The 22646-nt window shown below is 56.8% G+C and overlaps 1 protein-coding gene across 8 annotated transcripts in view; it reads left to right on the top strand.

Annotated features, from left to right (window-relative positions):
- AGAP1 (ArfGAP with GTPase domain, ankyrin repeat and PH domain 1) overlaps positions 1 to 22646 on the top strand; it is a 425687-nt gene that overhangs the window by 187050 nt on the left and 215991 nt on the right. For all 8 annotated transcript variants that reach the window (XM_058665165.1, XM_058665166.1, XM_058665167.1 and 5 more), the window contains 2 exons: positions 17667 to 17794; positions 18948 to 19103. In XM_058665165.1, coding sequence (XP_058521148.1) covers positions 17667 to 17794; positions 18948 to 19103 — 284 coding nt within the window. The remainder of the gene's footprint in view (positions 1 to 17666; positions 17795 to 18947; positions 19104 to 22646) is intronic.

Consider the following 22646-nt stretch of genomic DNA (forward strand, 5'->3'; position numbering starts at 1 on the left):
CAAGGTGAGGACTTTAGCCACTAGGCTACTGCGCTGGACCCAAATGCCTGCTCTGCCTCCAGCTGGGATGGTATTTATCCACCCATGCGCCCTACTTGCATCTGCGCCTTGCCCTGCCTCTCCCTGACATGGCCAAGGAGCTGGCATCGTCGTCTGGCAAGTAGGAAGGAGCAGCCCGTCTCTGCCACCTGCTGATGCCAGCTGCCAGGTTGGAGTCAGGGGTAAGCATGGCCGGCCATGGTGATGTCACTGCTGGGGCTGCAGGCTCTCAGTCATTGTCCGTGCCCTAGTGCCACATCGTCCCCTTCCAGGGCAGGTGGCTACCGCCATGCGGGGCTGGCATGTTCTCTGGGCTGTGTGAAAGTCAGTTGGCTGAGCTGGTCCTCACCATGCAGGAAGGGAAACTGAGACACTGGACAGCGCCCCAAGATCCCGCAGGCCCTGGATCGCAGAGCCTGGGCTGGGAACCAGGGCACCCCAAGATCCCGCAGGCCCTGGATCGCAGAGCCTGGACTGGGAGCCAGGGTGCCCCAAGATCCCGCAGGCCCTGGATCGCAGAGCCTGGACTGGGAGCCAGGGCGCCCCAAGATCCCGCAGGCCCTGGATCGCAGAGCCTGGGCTGGGAACCAGGGCACCCCAAGATCCCGCAGGCCCTGGATCGCAGAGCCTGGACTGGGAGCCAGGGTGCCCCAAGATCCCGCAGGCCCTGGATCGCAGAGCCTGGACTGGGATCCAGGGCGCCCCAAGATCTCGCAGGCCCTGGATCGCAGAGCCTGGGCTGGGAGCCAGGGCACTCTGTCTCTAGGTTCCATGCGCGTCCCTGAGGGGAATGGTACATATTCCCTAGAAATCCACAGGGGCGGCCAGCGTTGCTGGAGGCTCGCGGGGGACTGTCCTTGCAGATGCGCTGGTGGTTTTATTGGTGGGAGTGACGTCTTTGCTGGGATGTGGTTCACATCCTGCCTGAGTTAGCGGTGAGCTTTCCAAGAACAGCGTGTGTGCGCGCATGCCTACGTGTGTGTAAGCCTGAAAGGCAGACACAAAGACCTTCCCTCTGCTGAGTCACTCCCTGGATGACGACAGCGGCAGGTCTGCCCTGTGGCGCAGCGACCCTGGGCAATCCGCCGCTGCTTTCCCAGGCCATTGGCAGGGAGCAGGGTGGCCAGTGGAGCAGTTGGACCCGTGGGGCCGTGCCATCCCTGCTCACTCGTGAGGTTTGCCGTTGGCTAGGCCTTTTCCTCCCCTCCACCTCTCTCGGGAGGCATTTCTTGGTCTGAAAGCTGTTTATGTTGAGCGTGGAATACTCATCATGACAGCGTGTCCCCTGCTGGCTCTGCCCGGTAAGCACCTGCTGGCCACCCTGCAGTTACGTCAAAACCTCCTGCAAAATGCTCCTCTGGCGCAGGTCCCAGCGGAGCCCACTAGATGGCAGTACTGCCTCGCCTGGAGCCGGCCAGGTCGGCCTGCCAGCCTGCAGGTGGGCAGGTGGGCTGTCAGTGACCCTATGGGCTGTGCTCTGCGGCCGGGAGGGGCGGCCAGTTAATGGGGCCCGTTAGCCTCCATCTGAAAGATGCCCGAAGTGGAGGTGGGAGAAGCCGGAAGGCCACAGCTGCAACTGAGTCTGCCCAGCCCTGCCTCGAGGCAGTTTCTCAGGCGACCTGCCTTTGCTACATACTCCACTCCCCAAAGTTGCAGTCAACTCCACCTGCTCCTATTTAAAAAAGGGTTGGGGAGGGACGAACAGCCAGTCTCCTCGGAACTCGGGGGAGCTGTTCCTGGGACGTGCAGTGATAAGCAGCCCCACTGTGTTAGTCTAAGATTATTAGGAAGAGCAGGTAACATTCCCGGGGGGGGGGGGGCTCCCAACCCCCACCCCCTGCCTCTTCTTAATGGCTGTGCCCAATTTTATTCCAAGTAGGAAAGAGCTTTTTTTTTTTTTTTAAGAAAGCACTTACAAAATATGTTGAGGAATTTCAGGGCTTTAAAAAGAAATTAAAAAAAAAGTAATAGCTACAGGTAACTGCAAAAGATGTTATTGGCAGGTGCAGCAAAAAAAATTTATTTCTGCAGAAAATTAGATTTTGCACATAAAACTTAGTAATACTAATAAAGTCAGGTCATTACGAATTTTAAGTCAAATAAGCCCGGCTCAAAGAGACCAGCTGTCAGTGGGATTCTCGGTGGATTCTTAGTTTTTTGAGCCACGTAAATCAGCTACAAGTGCAGCGGGCGCTCTGTGAGTTCGCTCCAATCACGCCCACTGCTTCCGACACGGGCTGGAGCTGCCGGGCCAGTAATTTACAGTCCCGTGGCAAGGTATGTTTCTGTTGAAGCCGCCCGCGCCACCGTGGCTAATGAGAAAGAGGAGAGATTTACAGCTCCGTGTGATTGATACGATTACTGTCTGGGCATTAATTGAAATCGGAGAGCTCGCAGCTGTGGGGAGACTCCAAACTTTGGGTCTGTATCGTAGCCGTGGGCAACCCCGTCCTCCTGGCTGGGGACACACCCGTTGCCCCTGCCCAGGCCTTGGCCAGTTGCTCAGGGCTAATGATGGACTTTGGGCTCAACTTCCCCCTGGTGGGTGGTTTGTAAGTGTTGGGAGGGATTCAGTACCGTGGGGTTTCTAAATGGCTTCAAAATTTCACACCTGTGATATTCAAACACTCTCTGGCTACTCTCCAGTAAATACTCTCCGGACTGTTATTTAAGACATCAAGAAAGGAAACAGGAAGCCGTGCGGCGGGGGCGAGCCGGGACCCCCACGTGGCCTCGGTCCAGCCGTCCGCCCGTATCCTGTGGCTCCTGCTGCGCACCTCGACCTGTGGGTTTTCACCATTCTTGTTGAAGCTGAGTCTTATGAAAATGTCTAAATTTTCCCATTAAGCGCTTAAAAAGTAATAAAACTGAAGCCATTAGGCCTCAGTCATCAGAGCCCCATCAGGAGAGAGACTCTTTAGTGTAATAAATCTAGCCAGGGGTGCGACATTCATATCCACTGCATTCATTCGCTGGCAATGGACGTGGGGAGGTGAATGGCTTAAGTAGGGCCGTTTAAATTTTTAATACAATCTTATTGTAACCGTTAGCGAATGATTAAAGTGCCGAGGAGCCTTCTGTGTTTGGCGAGATTGATGGCGAGGGGCTGGTGTTGGCTCGTGTGCCATTCATGGACACCGGCCCCTCCTCTGTGCTCCCGCAGTCTCCTGGGACCCCACGGCATTGCTGCCATGTAGGAGGGCCTGCCCACGGTCCACGGGACGTGGACTTGAAGATCAATTTAGGGTCCTCGCTGTGACCCAGTGGCTTGTGCCGCTGCCCGGGACCCCAGCGTCACACTGCGTGCCGATCCAGGCCCCAGCTGCTCCGCTTCGCATCCAGCTTCCCACTCATGCTCCTGGGAAAGTGGCAGAGAATGGCTTGGCGCCGGGGTGGGCACCAGCCCTGCTGGCGTGACCGTTTGGAAATGAACCAGCAGAGCAACCTGCCTTCCTGCCTCTCTTCCTCTCTCGCACTCTCTGTCACATTTCCTTTCAAATAAATAGATAAAGATATTTCTTAAAAAATAAGTGTATTTTGGTGCCCCAAATCTTGAAATCCTTATTTTTAAAAAACGTGTTTTCCACGGACTTTTTGAAGACTCTGTGTATGTGTGTGGGCGCCACCGTGAACTTTTAATTCCATGGCCCCCTGGCTTCTGAGGGGCCTGCCTGTGTCCATTGCCACCTGCTCCCGTGCAGTGGACTCTGGGAAGGGGGCCACCTGTGATCGAGGGAAGTTCTTTTCAGAACTACCTCTGTGGCCAACCCACACTGCTGCCTCCAGTTTGTCCTGTTGGGCTGTGGGCGCCGTCAGCTGAAGCCGTGGGTCCTTCTGTGCAGAGGGAAGACCCGGATGCAGCCGTGTAGCCTGGCTTTCTCTCTGCACGGGGACCCACAGCCGTGACTCCCTTCTGCCTGCTGCTCTGTTGTCCACTTCGGTGCCCTGGAGACCGGCCTGGCGCTGGACTGCAGGGGTAGCTCGATGCTCTTGGAGGGGCCTGGCCCCTTGAGGGCGCAGGTGCGGCTGGCCGGGCACTGCCCTCTGCAGGGCACGGCAGTGTCGCCTTCCAGCTGCGGTGCAGTGGGCGCAGAGCCACGGTAGCGTGTATTCTGTCCCATTGTTGGCGCCGCCCTGCTGTCACAGGTTTCTCGTCTTGGTGACGGTGACATAGTGCCCGTTGGAAGCCCCCGGCCCTGCCCCCAGCCCTGCCCAGTCACCGCGGCCTCCCTGTGGGCGCTGAACGCCCACAAGGTCACTTTCTCCTGTTCCCAGGAGGCGTGAGGCGCTGTGTTCTCCACTGTCTTCACTGTGCCGGCGGCCTGCAGCCCACCTGTGCGGCGCCGTGGGGCCTCGGCCTGTGTGTGCCCGCGTCTCCCGTTGTTCCTGCAGGCAGGCTTTGGACAGCTCTGAAGGAGGACGGGGCTGCTGTGGGGCATTGGCATCCTTGGAGCAGGTGCACCTTGTAGATAAGCTGGGTGTGGCTCTCACCCCTCACCCAGCAGAAATGTGTTTTAAAAAACAAAAGCAGTGTGTTTATCAACTTTTCTTTATGATTTATTTATTTTTGTTGGAAAGGCAGATATACAGAAAAAAGAAGACAGAGAAATATCTTCCATTATCTGATTCACTCCATAAGTGGCTGGAGCTGAGCTGATCCAAAATCAGGAGCCTCTTCCAGGTCTCCCACGCGGGTGCAGAGGCCCGGGGCTTTGGGCCATCCTTGACTGCTTTCCCAGGCCACAAGCAGGGAGCTGGATGGGAAGTGGAGCTGCCGGGACATGAATCAGTGCCCATATGCGATCATGGCACATGCAAAGTGAGGATTTAGCCTCTAGGCTATTGCGCTGGACCTGTATTTATTAATCAAGGAGGTAAATGGCGGTCTTGTAGACTCCGTGCCGTGATGCCCTCTGGCCGTGTGGGAGTCCGCCAGCTGAGGCTTGCTGTAGTGTGCCAGTCTTATCTAGAGGCAGCAGAAGTGACTTGATCTTGAACTAGGTCCTGATGATTTGGGTGGTTAGCTGATAGAACTCGGTGCAGCCGCATTGGTCTTCTCTCTGCCCCCTCAGAAGGCACTCCCCAGAGCTTGCAGGGGCTGCGTGTCTGCGACCGGTCCTGCCCTTGGTAAGGCTGCTGCGCTGCTGCAGTCTGCCGATCCTCCCTCCTCCATCATGTCCCCTTTACTCCCCAGAATGGTTTTCAGGGGACAGGACTGCGGGCTCAGTTTTCAGCCCTCAGTGTACGCGAGTCCCCTTTGCTCTCAGAATGTTGCTAAGGGAGTGGGCAGGTGGCTGTGTGGCTCAGTGGGAAAGCTGCATCCCACATCAGGGTGCGTGGGTTCAAGCCCAGCCCACTCCCGACTCCAGCTTCCCATCCTTGCACCTTCCGATGCCGAGTCCCCGGGCCCCTGCCCATCGGCGGGAAGCTTGCCGTGAGTTTCCACCTGCTGGCTCTGGCCTGGCCCTCATGCTGTCTCAGCTGTTGGAAGGTGCACCAGTAGCTAAGACATGCTTGTGACTTTCTCTATGGTTTTCAGATAAATAGATGCGGAAAACATGTCTTCAGGCATGGCTGTGAAACCTGCACCAGTGAAATAGACACGGCCCGGGGGAGGGGAGGAGCTGTCTTTTCTGTTCAAACAGTAGTTATGGGATTTGTTGTTTTTGTTTTTAAATCTTTAAATATTAATATGTGAATGAAATCTTGCAGCTTGTGTGTGTGTGTGTCTGTGTGTCTGTGTGTGTGTGTCTGTGTCTGTGTGTGTGTGTGCGCGCGTGTGTCTGTGTGTGTATGTCTGTGTGTGTGTGCGCGCGTGCGTGTGTGTGTGTGTGTGTGTCTGTGTGTGTGTCTGTGTGTGTGTGTGTGCGCGCGTGTGTCTGTGTGTGTGTGTGTGTGTGTGTCTGTGTGTGTGTTGCCGTTGAGGAGCTAGTTCAATTCTGTGGATTGCTTTCTGATTGATGTATTTTTTTTTTAATACTGAATATTGTTGCTGAGTGTGATATTGCATGGCTGTTATATATGTGTGTGTGTATAGTAAATCTGTATATATGAGACAACTCTTCCACCACAGGTTTACACCCCAGCTTGCCCCAACGGCCAGGTCTCAGCCAGAGGCCAGGAGCTGCAGCAGGGTCTCCCACATGGGTGCAGCGCCCAGACACTTGAGCCATCTGCCGCTGCTTTTCCCCGAACCAGAAGCTGAACGGCCAGGGTGTGAACCCATATCCCAGCACCGATCCCAGTCGGGGCAGCTTAGAGCAGCACCTGGGTGAAGAAGAAAGGGTTTCTGGTTCATGGCCTCTGATCACTCCAGCCTGTTTTCTGCAGCCAGCACTTGCCTACCACAGGCCAAATGCGTTTAGATACGGACTAGGGTTCCATGGATGTGAACTCCCTCCCTGGTCATTGGAGGACCAGAGGAACCAGGCTGTCGCTGACTGTGCTGGGAGATCAGTGCGCAGCCCAGAGCTCCCTGCAGGGGAAGTGACAGGCCACTTGGGGCCTGAAGCTGCTTTGAGTCCTGCACAACACCCCGCTGTGTGGGAAGAAGCCTGCTCACTGATCGGTTCCCTCAGGGGAGTGGGGTGCAGGGGGCTCTACAGCCGGCCAGGCTGGTGCAGGGGACAAAACTCTTGAGGCGTTACGGGGTGGAGCACTGGGCTGGGTGGGCTTTCCCATTCCCTGATTCCACGACATTCCTCGGGACGGATAGGATGGCTGAGCTGAGGTCATGGTGTGGCAGTCAGGGGGCGGAGACAGAGGCCACTGGACCGCATGTGAGCAGCATTGCGGCACGTGGAGGGGACGTGAGGCATCCAGGGCCCAGGCAAGGCGGTAGCAGTTGCAGCCGGGCAAAGTCCAAACAGACAGGTGTTCAGAATGTCCCATGGCGGCTTCTGTGGGGATGACTGTAGAGGGGCATTTGTCTGGCTCATCCGGGGTCCTCTGGTGCTGACATCACTGCAGGGAAGGAGACCTGGCCATGCCCAGAGGCGTCCGGGATTCCCAGCAAGCCTTTCGTTACGCCCAGCAGGGGCAGCTGTAGGGGGCACTGCGACACCCATTGCTTTGTCGCCGCTAGTCCCGATCCAGGATCAGTCTGTGTTCTCTGCTGAGCTCTGATTAAAACATTTGAACAAATCCCTCACAGACGGGAAGTTTTCGTCAGAGATGACCCTTTTAATTACCTGAGCTGCTGCAAGTAATTACGATGCGTGATTGATAAAATGCAATTTCTTCTTAAGAGGAGACAAAAACAGTTCCCCTCCACCCGGTAGTTAACCCCTCGGTACCCACAGTCTTCGCGGAGGACAGGTGGCGAGCTCTGTGATGCTTACACGGAGTGGTGCATCGTGGCTTCCTGGGGTCCGGTGTGCTGTGTGGCATCCCGTAAGTGGCTGATGCTGCCTTGACGTCAGAGAAGCCAACACCCCCCTCCGAGGAGGGGAGCCAGGCTTTCTGACCCGGGGGCGGGCAGCGGGGGCGTCACACAGAGCCCTGCGGGGGGCTAGTAGGAGTCTGTTTTGTCCTCTCATCCTTCTCCCTAATTGCGTCACGACCCGTTGCATAGTTCCACCTGAGCATCACTGTCCCTGCCTCCCGAGGTGGCCTCATGTTGGGGGGCCACCACTGCTGGCTCCTCATCAGAGGCCTTGTTTTCTTGTTTCCCAGCCGAGGCCCTGGTCCCCCACCTTAGGTAGACAGTGTCTTCTTCGTGGAGGTTGTGTTCAGGGTAACCAGGAAATGGCTCCCTCCGTGATCTCGCGAAGCCTGTTTTTCTTGACAAGTGAAGGGAACCTGCCGGAGGATGTGCTTGGGACAGGTGGGGAGAAGGGGACGCTTCGGGGAATGCCTTCCCCCCATAGATCATAAATCTGAAAATAGGCAGTGGCTCAGTGCTGTGTGTGCGGGCGTGCGCCCAGCCCTGAACTCTGTCTGCCTCGAAGGTTCCAATTTCAGAATCTGCGCTTTGTGCCCCGCACGTTCCCACTTGGGACATTCTCTGATCAATCCTCACTCTCCTCATCTATTTTTCGTAAACATTTTATGTCGTTTCTTTGGCTCGAATGATGGGGCATGACTGCTCGGGCAGCGTGTCGCGGGCGTGCGCACACAGGGTTGGCTCGTGTCTCTGGCCCTCGCTGCAGCCGCTCGCGTTGTCTCTGCCCGTGACGGTGTTGGGACGGCATCACGGCCCTCGCTGCAGCCGCGTTGTCTCTGTGCCTGTGGCGGTGTTGGGACGGCACTGCATTTATAGCCGTCGATCTCAGGTCCTTCCACCGATCAGCCACGTTAACCTGTAATTTAGCCTTTTTGCCAAACGGGATGGAAAATACAAATCCCAAGCCCACAGAATGACGGCTGTGCCGGGCGGCGAGAGCACCGTGCTCGGGTGTCAGCCGCCTGCCTGCTCCGCAGCCATCAGCTCCGTCTGCCAGGCCCTGCGAGCATTGAGGAGAAGTGACAGGTTCATTTTTCCCCTCTTTGTTTAAGCCATTTATCTTTCGGATCCTCGCCTGCCACCTAAATTATATTGCCAATTTATCGGGATATTCACTTGCCTCGTCTCAGAAGGCACTGATTTGCATCCAATTTGAGAAGGAGAGAGAGAGGAGCTAGTCTTCCCGCGGTCCCCTGGACGGAGTTGGCCTGGGCTTAATTGCAGTGTTCGCGGGGCCCAGGAATCCCACTCCGCTTGCCGGGGTTGGCTCTGTGCTCACCTGTGTTACAGGGTGAGTATTAAACAAATTGCCCTACTTCGTGAAGTGTGCACACGCGCTCTCTCTGTCTGTCTGTCTCTCTCTCTCTCTCTCGGAAAAAAAAAGGAGTAAGTTAGGCTTCTTTGCATACCTTCCTACATTTAAGGCTGACTTTTCTATTGTAACTCATATTCATGAGTTTCAATATTTTACTTTTATAAATTCTCCTTTACATCTACTTAAATGGCTTGGACTCGTGTCTTCCTTTGTAGCTCTGTCTAGCCCTCCAGGCTGGAGCATGTCTGAAGGGAAGCAGCTGGTACCCTGCAGAAGGCGTGGGACTCGAAGGCATGTGTGCGGAGGGGCTGGACACTGGACACTGTTGCTTCTGGAACCTCAGCGCAGTCACAGAGGACAGGCCATGTGGAGTGGAGAGTTCAGCCACCACTTGCCGCTCCTCCAGCGTCCCGTATCACAGTGCTAATTTGAGTCCCAAGGTCTCCGCTTCTGATGCGGATTCCTGCTGATGAAGTAGAGGGTGACCAGTCACGTGGGGGCCAGAATGGAGTGCCTTGTTCCTGGTTTCAAGCCTGGCCCCTCTGGCCATTTCAGCCATTTGCAGAGTGAATCAACAGATGGAAAATCTCCCTCCCTCGTTCTCTCTCTCCCTCCCTCGCTCACTCTGTCTTTCAGGCGAATGAAAGCGACTGGTGTTGAGACCCAGTGGTTAAACTGCTGCTTGCAGTGCCAGCAACACATTTAGAGTCTGAGTTCCAGTTCCAGGCACTGCACTCATGATCCAGCTCCTTGCTGGTACGCCTGGGAAGGCAGGAGAGGATGGCCCAAGTCCTTTGGCCGCTGTCTGCCATGTGGAGATCAAGATGGAGTACTTAGCTCCTCCTGGCTTCCGCCTGGCGTAGACCTGGCTGTTAGAGCCATTGAGGGAGTGAACCAGCAGATGGAAGGTTCTCTCTCTCTCCTCCCCCTCATCCTTTCTCTTTACTCATTCAAATAAATCAACAAATCTTTACATTAGAAAATGAAATGAAGGAAGTTATGGCATGTTAGGTAGAATGTTTGTTTCCCACAGTGTGCCAGCAGCGAGGGTGCGAGGGACCCTTGCCTTCTGCGTGGAAGGTAGCTGTTCCGTGTGACGGAGCTGAGTGAGGTCTCCCAGGCGCTCCCCCTGCCTAGCAAGTTGCCTGGTGCAGAGCAGAGCTCCCTGATGTCCTGTCAGAGCGTATGGACGAGGAAGCAGGCTGTGCAGTCTCTCTGGGTACGTTCAGGAGAAGGCAGCCAGCTGCACGCACTGGACGTGGGGAGGATGGCAGGTCGTTCTGTTCCCTTCGGGTTGTTGGCCAAGAGCCTCTGGGACCAGGAGGGTGAACAGGTGCGTTCTGAGATGAAGAACAAGTTGGAGAGCATGGCCACAAGCGTGCCCAGACGAGGGCCTTGGGCGAGGGTGGTGGTTGGACTTGAAGATGGAAGATGGGCATGAGGCTGGAGCCGAGGAGAACCGGGAGGGTTGTGGAAGGCTCCGTCAGGGGACTGTTCCTGTCAGGCTGTCTGGGCAGCGCACCGGCAGGTGTGGGGTTCCTTTCTGCCAGAGAATGCACACTGGCAGAGGCTGCAGGCCATGTCCCTCTTGCCCCAGAAACTGGGGCAGAAGTTTGGAATGAAGTGGGACTGACCCCACACACGGAAGGCCCACATTCAGACCGATGGCAGACAGCTGGAGGGCGGTGCTGCCTTGGGAGGGCAGGCTTGTCGCTTATAGGGGCACGTGTGTGCAGGCCTCTGGGTGTACACATGAGGGCCTGGAGCCCTTGGAGCCTGAATCCCAAGCAGGCAGTCGGCATCATAGTCTCTGATATCTGGCAGCCAGACTTCCTGGCCTGTGGTGACCCGCCGTGCTGCGAAGGGGTGCCCAGGCGGGGCATGCACTCGGGCAGCATGATTGGTGTCCCCTTGCCGCAGGTAGTAGCTTTACATCGGAAACACAAAGGGAAATGTATAGGAGGAGAGTCGGTTTGAAGAAACATTTTGGGGAGCCAGGCAGCATGGCCTAGCGGCTAAAGTCCTCGCCTTGAAAGCCCCGGGATCCCATATGGGCACCGGCTCTAATCCCGGCAGCTCCACTTCCCATCCAGCTCCCTGCTTGTGGCCTGAGAAAGCAGTCGAGGACGGCCCAAAGCTTTGGGATACTGCACCCATGTGGGAGACCCAGAAGAGGTTCCTGGTCCCGGCATCGGATTGGCGCGTACCTGCCCGTTGCGGCTCACTTGGGGAGTGAAACATCTGATGGAAGATCTTCCTCTCTGTCTCTCCTCCTCTCTGTATATCCGGCTTTCCAATAACAATAAAATCTTAACAACAACAACAAAAAAAGAAACATTTTGGGCTCTTCCACTTTTTCTTCTGGAAGGGAAATGCGTTTCTCTGGACATGGTGGCAACTTCCCCTCGTTCTAGAATTCTTCCATGACTGTCAGCCCCTTGACTTTGCTGCGTCCTGAAGGTAACTGTTTATTACAGTCGGCATTTAAATCCCCGATTAATAGGAGCAATTAAACAATAGCTTCATTTCCAGCAAATTAACAACCCTAATAGGTAATTGCGACATAAATGAAGATAAATTTGTTTTAATACATCGAGATAAAAAGAATACAGACAAGAACTGAATCTCAGATGAAGAATTCGGACTTCATTACTTCAGAAGAAACTTGAATGCTTCCATAGAAGAAGTTAAAGGAGGTTTGTCCTCTGAGCCAGCCTGTCTTAGTGGGTTATTAAAAAAAAAAAAAAAAAAAAAAAAAGATTCCTGCTGTGACACAACAAGCTACTGCCTACAAAAACTGGCATTCCATGTGCGTGCCAGCTCATGTCCCAGCTGCTCCACTTCCCATCCAGCTTCCTGCATGTGGCCCAGGTCCTTGGGACCCTGTACCCACATGGGAGACCCAGATGAAGCTCCTGACTCCTGGCTTCGCCCTGGCCCAGCCAATCCTGTAGTGCCCATGAGGGAAGCAGTTGAAGGAATGCCTCCCACAGACCCTTGCTCCTCAACACTTGCTTGGAGCAGAGCGACCATGGGAGTTGATTCTTGGCCCCAGGCCTCATTAGATCTTTGCTGCCGGGGAGCCATACAGTGGGCAGGTGGAAGAGCATTTCCATCCACACATCCCAGGATGTTTTGGGACCTGTTGATGTGCTGGACGCCTAACCTTTCTCATTGGGAAGTGATGCAGATGGTTCCCAGGCGTGTTGTAATGTGGGCGTGGTGAGGACGTGAAGTGGCGCCTGGGAGATGGGTGTGGGGGGGCAAGATATGAGACACAAGACGGGAGAGGAGCTGACTCGGGCATTGGGTCAGGGTGAACGCCTGCTCCGAATTGGACCCTGCCGCTTTCCCTGGGGGGGGGGGGGGCCACAGTGCCCTGGGGTCAGCTGTCTGTGAGGATCAATCAATGTCACCATGCTGGGGCTCTGCAGCCTGCCCCGATGTTAATCAGCAGTGCTACACGTGGGGGTGTCAAAACAGAACCTGTTGGAGCCCCTCCGAGGCCTGGGAACATGACACTGCATCACAGCCCCCTGCAGCCCCGCTGTGCATGGCCCAGCATCACCCTGTGCATGGTCCTCCCACCTGTACTGGGCAGCTGGACAGCCCCCTGCAGCCCCGCTGTGCATGGCCCAGCATCACCCTGAGCATGGTCCTCCCACCTGTACTGGGCAGCTGGACAGCCCCCTGCAGCCTTAAAGGAGAACACCCACATTTTTTATGTTTGATCAGGAGCTGTGCAAACCAGGTACTTAAAAACGTATCTCAAGATACCTGCTTCCGCCCTGTAACCACCACCCCTTTGCCCCGTCGCTGGGTGCTCGTCCGTCATGAGTTGCCGCAGCTGCAGCTGGGCTGTGCCTTTGAGCATGGGCAGTCCCCGAGTAGATCATGGCATTTGGAGTTTCCCAGGGAGTTCTGAGCTTGGGAGACGGCCCACTGTCTCGGGGTGTGAGCTGGCCATGTTGATGTGGCAGAGTGTCCTCAAGTGGTTAGGTGTCTGGCTGTGTGCTGTGTGTCCCAGGGTTTGCTGGTTGTCATGAAGCAGCCTGCTGTAGTCGGGCAGCTGTGCACATGTCTCCTCCATCCACATCTACATCTGAAAGGCGAGTCTCGGAGAGAGAAGTCGGTCTTCCTTCCCCTGGCTCACTCCCAGTGGCTGTGATCTCGTAGACACCAGGAGCATCCCCCAGGTGTCCCAGTGGGGTACAGGGACCCCAGCACCTGGGCTGCTTCCTGCTGTGTTACAGGTGCACTGGCAGGAGCTGACCGGAGGTGGAGCAGCTGGGACTTGAGTCAGAGCCCGTGAGGGGTGCTGGCACTGCAGGCATGCCTGACCCGTTCCATCCTTGTACTTAGTTCTGCGGCCTGGTTCCTCTGTACTCACAGGGTGCCTGGCATGCAGCCCGTCTAGGAGCCTAGACTGGGCTCGCCGAGACTACCAGGCTCACCTCCTTTAAAACATTTGCTGGCTTGGAGGCGAGCATGGCGGGCAAAACCCCACTTTGGATTCCTTTACACTCCTGAGTCCCACATTCAGAAAGATCACAGATAATTTGGTAATTAATTTCTCCTTAATTAATAAGCCAGCTTAATGACCAGTCTACTGTAATTTACAGCGCTCGAAGGTTCCTGTTATTTATGGGCTTTCTCCAGGTGAGCCCTGCCCACTCCTCCAGCACCATGGTTCTCCTGGGAGAGTTTTCCAGCGCCAAGTGTGCTAGATGGCGCCTTTGGGTGACAGCTCCCGGGGTGCAGGCAGAGCGACCTCGTAAGCTGCGCTTGAATACCAGTGCCGGGGAGTGGAGCTGGCATTGTCTTGGTGGGCCGGGTGATGTTTACAAGCATGTCCATTCCACACGTTGCAGGTACTGTTCCGGATCTTCATCACACGGTAGGTCCCAGTGTTGTCTCCGTGGAACTTTCTCCCCCCCGCAACCCGATGCTGCTTTTCCCAGCGGCCGACAGCTCGTCTCCCCCAGCCCTAACTCAGTGTACACCAGGCCACCACGGGGTATCAGCAGCTGTGGCTCTTCCGTGTCGGTCAGACCTGGGCACTGCGCAGCACCATCCTGAGCTTGCTGCCCCCTCTTCTCCGCCGCCCCGGTGCCACCCAGCCATCTCCCATCAAGCTTGGGGCATACAGAGCTCCTTCCAGGTCTAGTCTGTGGGGAGGGGGCGCGGCCCACAGTGGTGCTGACGCACAGCGGTAGCAGGAGTCCGGAGAGTCGCCCCCTGCCCATGGGCAGAGCTTGTCTTTGAGGGCGACCTGGTGCTACCGTCTAGGAGTTGTCACACGATTGCGTGTCTGGGGCTCCAGGGCGCTCGGGATCAGCTGGGGCAGGCCTGGCAGTGCTGTGTTGGTGCTCTGCAGAGGCGGTGGGTGGATGGGGAGGCATGGATCTGGGATCCAGGTGGCGTGGAAGGTGGAGCTGTTTATTGTGGTGTGGGGAACCAAGGGCAGGGAAAGGGCGTGGCAGTCTAAGGAGTCAGCAGAGGCGGGGACTGGGGAGGGCACAAGCAGCAGTGCCCAGCTCTGCGTCAGGACACTGCCAGTGACCGCCGTTACTGCGCCAGGGTGGACTAGCGGACAGGTGTGGCCAGGGGACTGGTCTTCCCAGAGAGCACCAAGTGAAGTGCGGAAGTGCCGGTCCCCAGGCCCAGCCCACAGTCACTGTCCAGTGGGGATGCCACCCGATGCTGGCATGACGCGTCACGGGGCCAGGCTCGCCATGTCCAAACCCTGGCCTGGCCTCCACGCCTCCTCGTGTGACTGTTTGCCGGCCCTGCTTAGTGCTGGTGCGATTCCGTGACGTGTGGTCCGGGAGCTGGTCTTTCTGCTGGCCTTGGGTGGCGTCCCTGTGAGGGTGCCGAGGTCTCTCTTCGGTCGTGTATTTGACCAGGGGATGTGTCTCTCCCTCGTAGTAGACGTAAACTGTTGGCGAAAGTAGGCGTAGCGCTCGGTTTGGGTGTGCTTGCTGATTTTCATAACGTCTTGGTCATGGAGACGTGGAATTCCGTACGAGAGTGAAGAGTACTTTGAAAGTGAGGCTGCCTCTCCCAGCCCAGCCCTCCCCCTTTGAACCTGCCATTCTGTCCTCAGCTCGCCGTGTCTCCACTTGACAGGGTGTAGCTGCCTGTGTAGGAGCCTGGGAGCTCACTGATCTGTGAGGGTACTTGAAAAGTTTTGGGGTAAGTGGGAGTAAAAGGCACGCTTGGGGCTGGCATTGTGGTGCGGCAGGTGAAAACATCCCGTGATGCCAACGTCCTGTGTAGGAGTGCTGGTTTGGGTCGTGCAGGGGGTGCCTTTCAGTGAGGCATCCCGATACCATCCCTCCTAGGCCGTAAAGCAAGCAGCAGTGACCCCCACTGGCGGCTGTTGGGGCGCAGGGCCTGGAGGAGCGGCCAAGGCACCGGGACACTGGGCCCCTACCCACGGCAGCCTCTCGCCCCCTTCCCTTGCGCCCGAGACCCCTACTTATCCTTAGCTTTTCTTCCCCACCACGTAAGGTTCCCCTGGGTGTCCAGGGTTCCCATAGTTCTGAAGTAGTCAGTGTGTTTAGGGGACAGAGTACTCGTCAATTGTAACGGGTAGTTTAGGGAAACACTGGACAGAAAAAACAAATAAAATTTGAAAAGACAGATGTTCCCAATTACTGCTAGCAGTGAGTGTATTTTTGTGTTAAAAAAAAAATTCTTGATTATTTGGAGAGCAAAGTGTGAGTGAGAGAGACAGGAAGATACCTTACATGTGCTGGTTCACTGCCCAAGTGACCGCAGTGGCCGGGGCTGAGCCTGCCTGTAGCCAGGCACCTGGAGCTTCTTCTGGAGCCCCATGAGGAGGGCAGAAGGCCAGTTGCTTGGGCCATCCTCTGTTGCCTTTCCCAGGCCGTTAGCAGGGAGCTGTCTGGAGACGACAGCCTTACCCCAGCACCACCACGGCGGCCCGAGTTTGCTGTGTCATGAGAGTGATAGAACGCTGACCAGGTGCACAGAACAGTGGCACATCCAAGCCATGGCTTGCTTTGCGCCCTGCCCGGCGCGGGGAGGGTGGGTCACTCCCACGCCTGCGCAGGGCCACAGAGAGAAGCTCTTGTCCCGCTCTGGCCTCATCTTTGGAGGCCTCTCAGCATGTCCAAGGAGCGTGTGCCAGCGCTTGCAGCACCCTTGTGGTCCCGTTGAATTCTGACACCTGTGCGTTTGCCAAGAGAGTTTAAAGATCCTTGCCCGTGTGGGCATCCCACTGGATGGTCACGCCTGGTGCCCGGGTGAGGCTGCCATGTGGCATAGTGGTCATCAAGACCTTGCTGCTAACCTGGCCGCTCGAGTGGCAGTTGGGGCTTCAGGCCAGTTCCCCCCTGGCTGCTCACGTGTCGCAGCTGATAGGGTTTGACCTTAGGTTTGGGGGTTTGAGTCCCTCGCCCCACGTTGGTTTTTGAGAGGCCTCTGGCTTTGATATGACTGGGTGCTGCCATGTTCCTCTAATTTCAACGTGATTAGGTGATGAAGATGTTAATACACTAAGGGAAGATGAATTAATGGATCGCGCCGCTCTCGGGTGAGGAGGCCTGTTGGGGTGGGATGCGGCTGACGAGCCCACCCCACATCCCAGGGAGCCATTTGTCACACGCCGCACCTTCAATCCCTCATCTTTGTGGGATCGTCCATCAGAACCATGAGCTGTGGACAGAGCAGCTCCTTATTAACATTATGTTTGGGGAAGAAATTAGCCAGAATCCCAGTACAGGCTGCTCATGCGTCACAAGCCTGTGCCCCAGGAAGCAGGAGGTGCGCCTTATGGCCCTGGAGTCTGGAAACTGACCTCCTGCTGTGGGCAGAGTTAGGGTCTGAGTATACTTGAAGATCCCCACAGCCAGGCCCACCCTAAGCACATGTCCTTTCAAATGAGAGCCCCAGGCCCCCTCCTGCCCTGCGCCCCCTCCTGCCCGGACCTCTTCTTACTCTGGGCCCCTGGGCCTCCTCCTCCTGCCCTGCCCAGGGCCCCCTCCTGCCCTTCCCTGCGCCCCCTCCTGCCCCGGGCCCCCTCCTGCCCCAGGCCCCCTCCTGCCCTGGAACACCTGTTGGTGTAGGAGGAGATTTTTCATTGTTAATTTGCTTTCCAATTAAATCCAGTATGTTTTATCAGTGAACCTATTTGCCAGGAGAAGTTATGGCTGGTTGAATTCGAATCTGTATTGATTAAGATAAACTTCTAATGTGTTTCATAATGTCCTTAAACATTCGAAAAAGAGAAGGTCTTGGCTACAATTGCACGTCGCTGTGATCACATCCTGTAACGAGGCTGGTGGAGTTAACGGACAATTCTTTAAGTTGTGCAAAAAAGGTTATTGGCTTTCAGAAGGGTTTTGTTAAATTGCTCTGACTTAGGACTGTTCGTGCTCGGAGCAGCTGGGGGAAAAACCATTCCTCTGAGTGAGTGACTGAACTTCATGAGCTAAGTGTGTGCGCTTGGTTCAAATCCCAGTCCTCTGCAGTGGTCTGGGGAGGGTTGTGTGAGACCAGGACCGGCTCCTCTCTCATCTCCTGGTTCACCAAATGTGCCTTCCATTCCAACATTGTCTGTGGCCAGGGGAGCTGTGGGGGCTGTGGTGGCACCTGTGCGTTGCCGGCAACAGCAGGGGAAAATGGGTGGGGGGCGGTTCTCGCTGCCCTCACCTGGCTCTTATGCCATTGGCTTGTGTGCGTGGCCGTGGAGGGCAGGGGCAGTGATGCGAAGTCGGGCAGCCCTGTCCCCACCTGAGGAGGAAGGACTCCCAGAGCTTTGGGGCTCGCCAGTGTCCCCGCCACGTTGACTGCGCTTGCAGAGTGGCTTCACGTTGCTTTCCTCTGTTCTGTGTCCCCCAGTTGCACAGAAGATCGTAGCCACGAGGAAGAAGCAGCAGCTGTCTATAGGACCCTGCAAGTCCCTGCCCAACTCCCCCAGCCACTCCTCTGTGTGTTCGGCACAGGTGTCGGCCGTGCACATAAGCCAGGTACGTCAGGGCGCACGCAAAGGCAGGGTGCCAGGGCGCGGGAGGAAACGCCGGCACCGGGCACTTCCACGGCTTGCTGGCAGGTGTAGTTGAAACGCAAAACTGTTGCTGAAAAAAAAAAACCGTGGAAAACGTGCACATGGAGCCTTCAGAAAGTTCATGAGAAACTCCTTTTAGGACCAAACTGTGGAATGTTTGGTACCAAGGTCTCCTGCATCTTGGGTCCACTGCCCCCAAGGTCTGGGAGTGTCCTCGTAGTCTTCCCAGGCCACAGTGCACTGCTTGGTTTTCTTTAAATGTTTCTTTTCAACTTTGTAAATAGCTGTTTTGTGATTGCTTTGACATTCCCTCTGGAAACTTCTGTGGCCCTGTGGTTTCGACAGGCCACATTCTGTGCCGTCCCTGCCCTCATGCCGTGTGGCTTAGGAGGCCTGACTGCTCTGGGGCCGGGCAAGGTGCCCGTCAGCCCCTCTGCTCTCAGTTTAGGCCCAAAGCTAAGAGCCTGGTCTAGTCCATGTGTAGGCTAAAGGCTAATTCCACTCCAGGCCTAAATTCGGTGATCTCCCTTGGGCGCCCACAGAAACTGCCATCTTTCCCTGGCAGTGTTTTCGCTGTTACCCAGAAGCAAATGAGATCTTTGTCATGCTGAGGAACTGAGTTCAGAGCCCGTGAAGGCGGCTGCTGACCTGCTCTTGCCCGGCCTTGGCTGCTGGGCAGGAGTGCTGCTCCAGGTGCTGCCTGAAGCCGTGGTGTCACACCTTCGTTCAGCTTGGGATGTCGCTGAAGCGCTGTGCGGGCTGTCGGGGTGCAGCAAGGGGCGTCTGCCCTGTTGCCCTCATCCATTCCCATGCCTCTGGACAGAGTACACACGAGCACCGTGGTTTTTGGGGCGTCCGTTGGGATCCCGTTTCCAGCTCTCATCTAGAGAGATGAGTGACGCCTGGGCCCCTGCTACCCAATGGGAAGGCCAGATAACTGGAACCAGCTGTTACTCAGGCTCGCTTTTCTGCTGTGATCGGAATACTCTGGAAGGAGACACCGCGTTAGCCTGTCTTCCAGTTCTCTCTGCCGTGTGAGGCCCCTGCGCGTGGGCTTGGTGCCTCAGATTCCCCGAGTGTGACCTTCATACATCCCTGGTTTTTACTCATTGCAGACAAGCAACGGAGGCGGGAGCTTGAGCGACTACTCCTCCTCCGTGCCGTCGACTCCAAGCACCAGCCAGAAGGAGCTGCGGATCGACGTACCCCCGACCGCCAACACGCCCACGCCTGTCCGCAAGCAGTCCAAGCGCCGCTCCAACCTCTTCACCGTGAGTGTCCCACCCAGGAGCCCAGGGTGTCCCCTGCCCGGAGCCCGGCCGCCACACGGCTCAGCCGTGGCGTCCCAGAGCAGACGCGGTTCTGAGGGGGCACTGCAGCCTGGACAGCTGGGAAGGCGATGAGGAGCGGAGGTTCGGGTGTTGAGTGGCACAGGCGGGTGCCGAGTGCGTGTGAAGACCATTCCTGGCCCGTGACAAAACACGTCGCGTTCCCAGAGTCCCGTGTGCAGTGAGGGGGTCCTGAGGAGCCTTGGAAGCCAGCACAGTCCCTGCGCCCCAGCTTCTGCTGCTGAGGGTGGGCAGGGCTCTAGGGAGTGATGATGACTGGCCGGCAGCACCCCCATCAGCCCCAGCACAGGGACTGACCCAGCCCCCCTCTGTCGGCGGGGCCCCACCTTCAGCTAGTTGACTTCCCTTTGGGGTTGATTCCTGGTGACTTAGAGGTGAGGGACTTGGGTACTTTGTATGTTTGGTATCTGGCCCACTGCCCTCACTGATGCAGGTATCTGATGTGCCCAGTGAGCATCTTTCCTGCCCTCTGGGTGGCCATCTCTCATGGGACGGTCATGACCCTCTGCCCGAGCAGAGCCCGTGGGGGCCAGGGGTTCTCCCCTTCCCTCGGCTGGTTGCCCCCAGCCACAGCACTGCAGGTCCAGTGAGACAGATTCCGGGCTGCCCCTGGCCTCGGGCAAGTGGCTGCACCCCTGAACCAGGACCAGTGGCACTGATGCAGGCCCTGCTCACTGCTGCCGGCGTAAGCACTGTGATTTCTGAGAGCAGGAAGGACAAGTGGCTCGGGGCCTGTGACGGGGAGGGAGGTGTGCAGGTCACTGCACATGCGGCAGGCGCAGCGGTCACCCGCCTGGCTCCCCATCTCACCCGTGTCCTAGGGCTGGGGTGGGGTGACACTCCCGCAGTGGCTCTGTGCTGCCTTTGCCTCGTTGAGCTCTGCCAGCTCAGGGGGCCGCAGGGTGGGAGGGACCACAGCTGCCACCTGCCGGCCTGGGTTTAGGTTCTGAAGGAAGGAGCTGACAGTATCTTTTCTCCCGCCCTCGGATGGGCGGCTCTGCACTCTGCCCGAGCTGGTATCTGACAGTCCCAGCACCCACAGAGCAGCGCTCTGTGCCAGGCGGGTGGGATCTCAGGGACGGAGTGCCTGGCTGGGGACCTGCCGCTTGCCGTGAGCTCATGGCTGTGGACATGCCACCACCATCCCCAGGAGCCTGGCCTGGCCGTGAGTCTGGGAGGGGCACTTCACCAGAGTCAGGAAAGGATGGAGTAGAGGGAAGAGGACAGCGGAAAAGACAGCTGAGATGGGCCGCTTCCTTCTGGGTCCAGCCCCACAGGCGTGTGTGTGTGCACACCTTCCATGCAACACACTACTCGTCTCACACCTGCCCAGGTGCACACACACTGCTCATACTCACACACACACCTGCCCGGGTGCACACACACTGCTCATACTCACACACACACCTGCCCGGGTGCACACACACTGCTCATACTCACACACACACCTGCCCGGGTGCACACACACTGCTCATACTCACACACACACCTGCCCGGGTGCACACACACTGCTCATACTCACACACACACCTGCCCGGGTGCACACACACTGCTCATACTCACACACACACCTGCCCGGGTGCACACACACTGCTCATACTCACACACACACCTGCCCGGGTGCACACACACTGCTCATACTCACACACACACCTGCCCGGGTGCACACACACTGCTCATACTCACACACACACCTGCCCGGGTGCACACACACTGCTCATACTCACACACACACCTGCCCGGGTGCACACACACTGCTCATACTCACACACACACCTGCCCGGGTGCACACACACTGCTCATACTCACACACACACCTGCCCGGGTGCACACACACTGCTCATACTCACACACACACCTGCCCGGGTGCACACACACTGCTCATACACACACACACCTGCCCGGGTGCACACACACTGCTCATACACACACACACCTGCCCGGGTGCACACACACTGCTCATACTCACACACACCTGCCCGGGTGCACACACACTGCTCATACACACACACACCTGCCCGGGTGCACACACACTGCTCATGGTCACACACACACCTGCCTAGGTGCACACACTGCTCATGGTCAGATGTGACTTTGTGCACAGCCTGCTCAGGTACACGTGTGCAAACACACACACATTGCTCACATATTATGTGTCTCTGTTCATACATTTGCCTTCTCTCACGTGTCCTGGCATCCAGGAATCTGCCAGGGGTCTGTAGTTGCCTGGGGCAGGTGTAGGAGCCTTTCTTGTGACTGGGGTCACTGCTGTGGGAAACCACGGCCCTGTGTGAGTGCCCAGGGTGAGTTGCAGCTGCTCCTGTTTGTTCCAGCTCTGGGAGGCAGGAGTGCTGGCCCAGGGGCGTGGCTCCCTGCGTCCATGTGGGTGACTCACACAGTTCCAGGCTCCTAGCTGCAGTCCTGCACCATCCTGGGTTCTGTGAGGCAGCGGTTGGGAGCTCTTCCCCCTCCCTCTGCCTCTTCCTTTCCAGTGAGGTGAACGTGAACAAAGGAATTGGAAGCCTCATGTTTGTGGTACTGGAGAATTGCCGCTGACCGTGTCCTAGTTGGTGCTAACAGCCTGTGTGTGTGTGTGTGTGTGTGTGTGTGTGTGTGTGTGTGTGTGTGTGTTAATGTCTGGACATCATTAGAGAGGGGCCCATTTTGGGCAGCTGAGTCCAGCGGTCATTGGGGGGACAGGCATTTGGGGACGTGAGAGAGAAGCTTTGTGGTGGCTGCAGAACTAGGCAGTCCCTGCCGTTGAGCAGGGTGTCCGTGAGGTGAGGGGGACACTGGGGGTGTCCCATTCGGTGGAGAGAAACTTGGGAATGGTAACTCCACTAGAGGTCAGTGTCACCCAAGGAATGAGCTGAAGGCAAGTTTTTGAAGTGGTCACCATCAAGAAATTAAATTGGTATTGTTATCATTTGTTCCTGTTCTGAAACCTGTGACATGTCCCAGCCACCTCATCCCTGGTTATCCCCAGCTGATGCTGTCAAGGTGTGTATTTGTCTAGGAGGACAGCTGAGCCCCCATGGGAACAGTCTTGGTTAGGGAGAAGGCGTGCCCCGCCACAGGGAGGCTAGCCCACCCTGCGGAGCCCACAGCTGACGCAGCCCGTGCAGGTGTGACACTTCTGATAAAGCAGGCCCGCAGGGCACCCGAGGCCCATATCTTATGCCCCCAGGTATTTGCTCTTGCCACACAACACAGTACTGTTATCTCTGCCATACGGATTCGGCTTCGCTGATCCAAGGCCAGAACAGCACGTGGCATTGCCTTGCCTATTGGCAGTGATGGCGTTGTCCACATGAGAGGTCAGATGTCACCATGACCAGACAGCCAGGCATGACCAGTGCCTGGTGCCTGTGGGGGTGGCACTGCCCAGCTCGTCACAGCTGGCAGTGGGGTTGCCGTTGTGGGGAGCAGGTCTCTGGGTGCCTTGCTGTGCTGCTCTCCACAGCC

Source organism: Ochotona princeps, chromosome 5, assembly GCF_030435755.1.
Source record: "Ochotona princeps isolate mOchPri1 chromosome 5, mOchPri1.hap1, whole genome shotgun sequence".
In the NCBI taxonomy this organism is placed as follows: Eukaryota; Metazoa; Chordata; class Mammalia; order Lagomorpha; family Ochotonidae; genus Ochotona; species Ochotona princeps.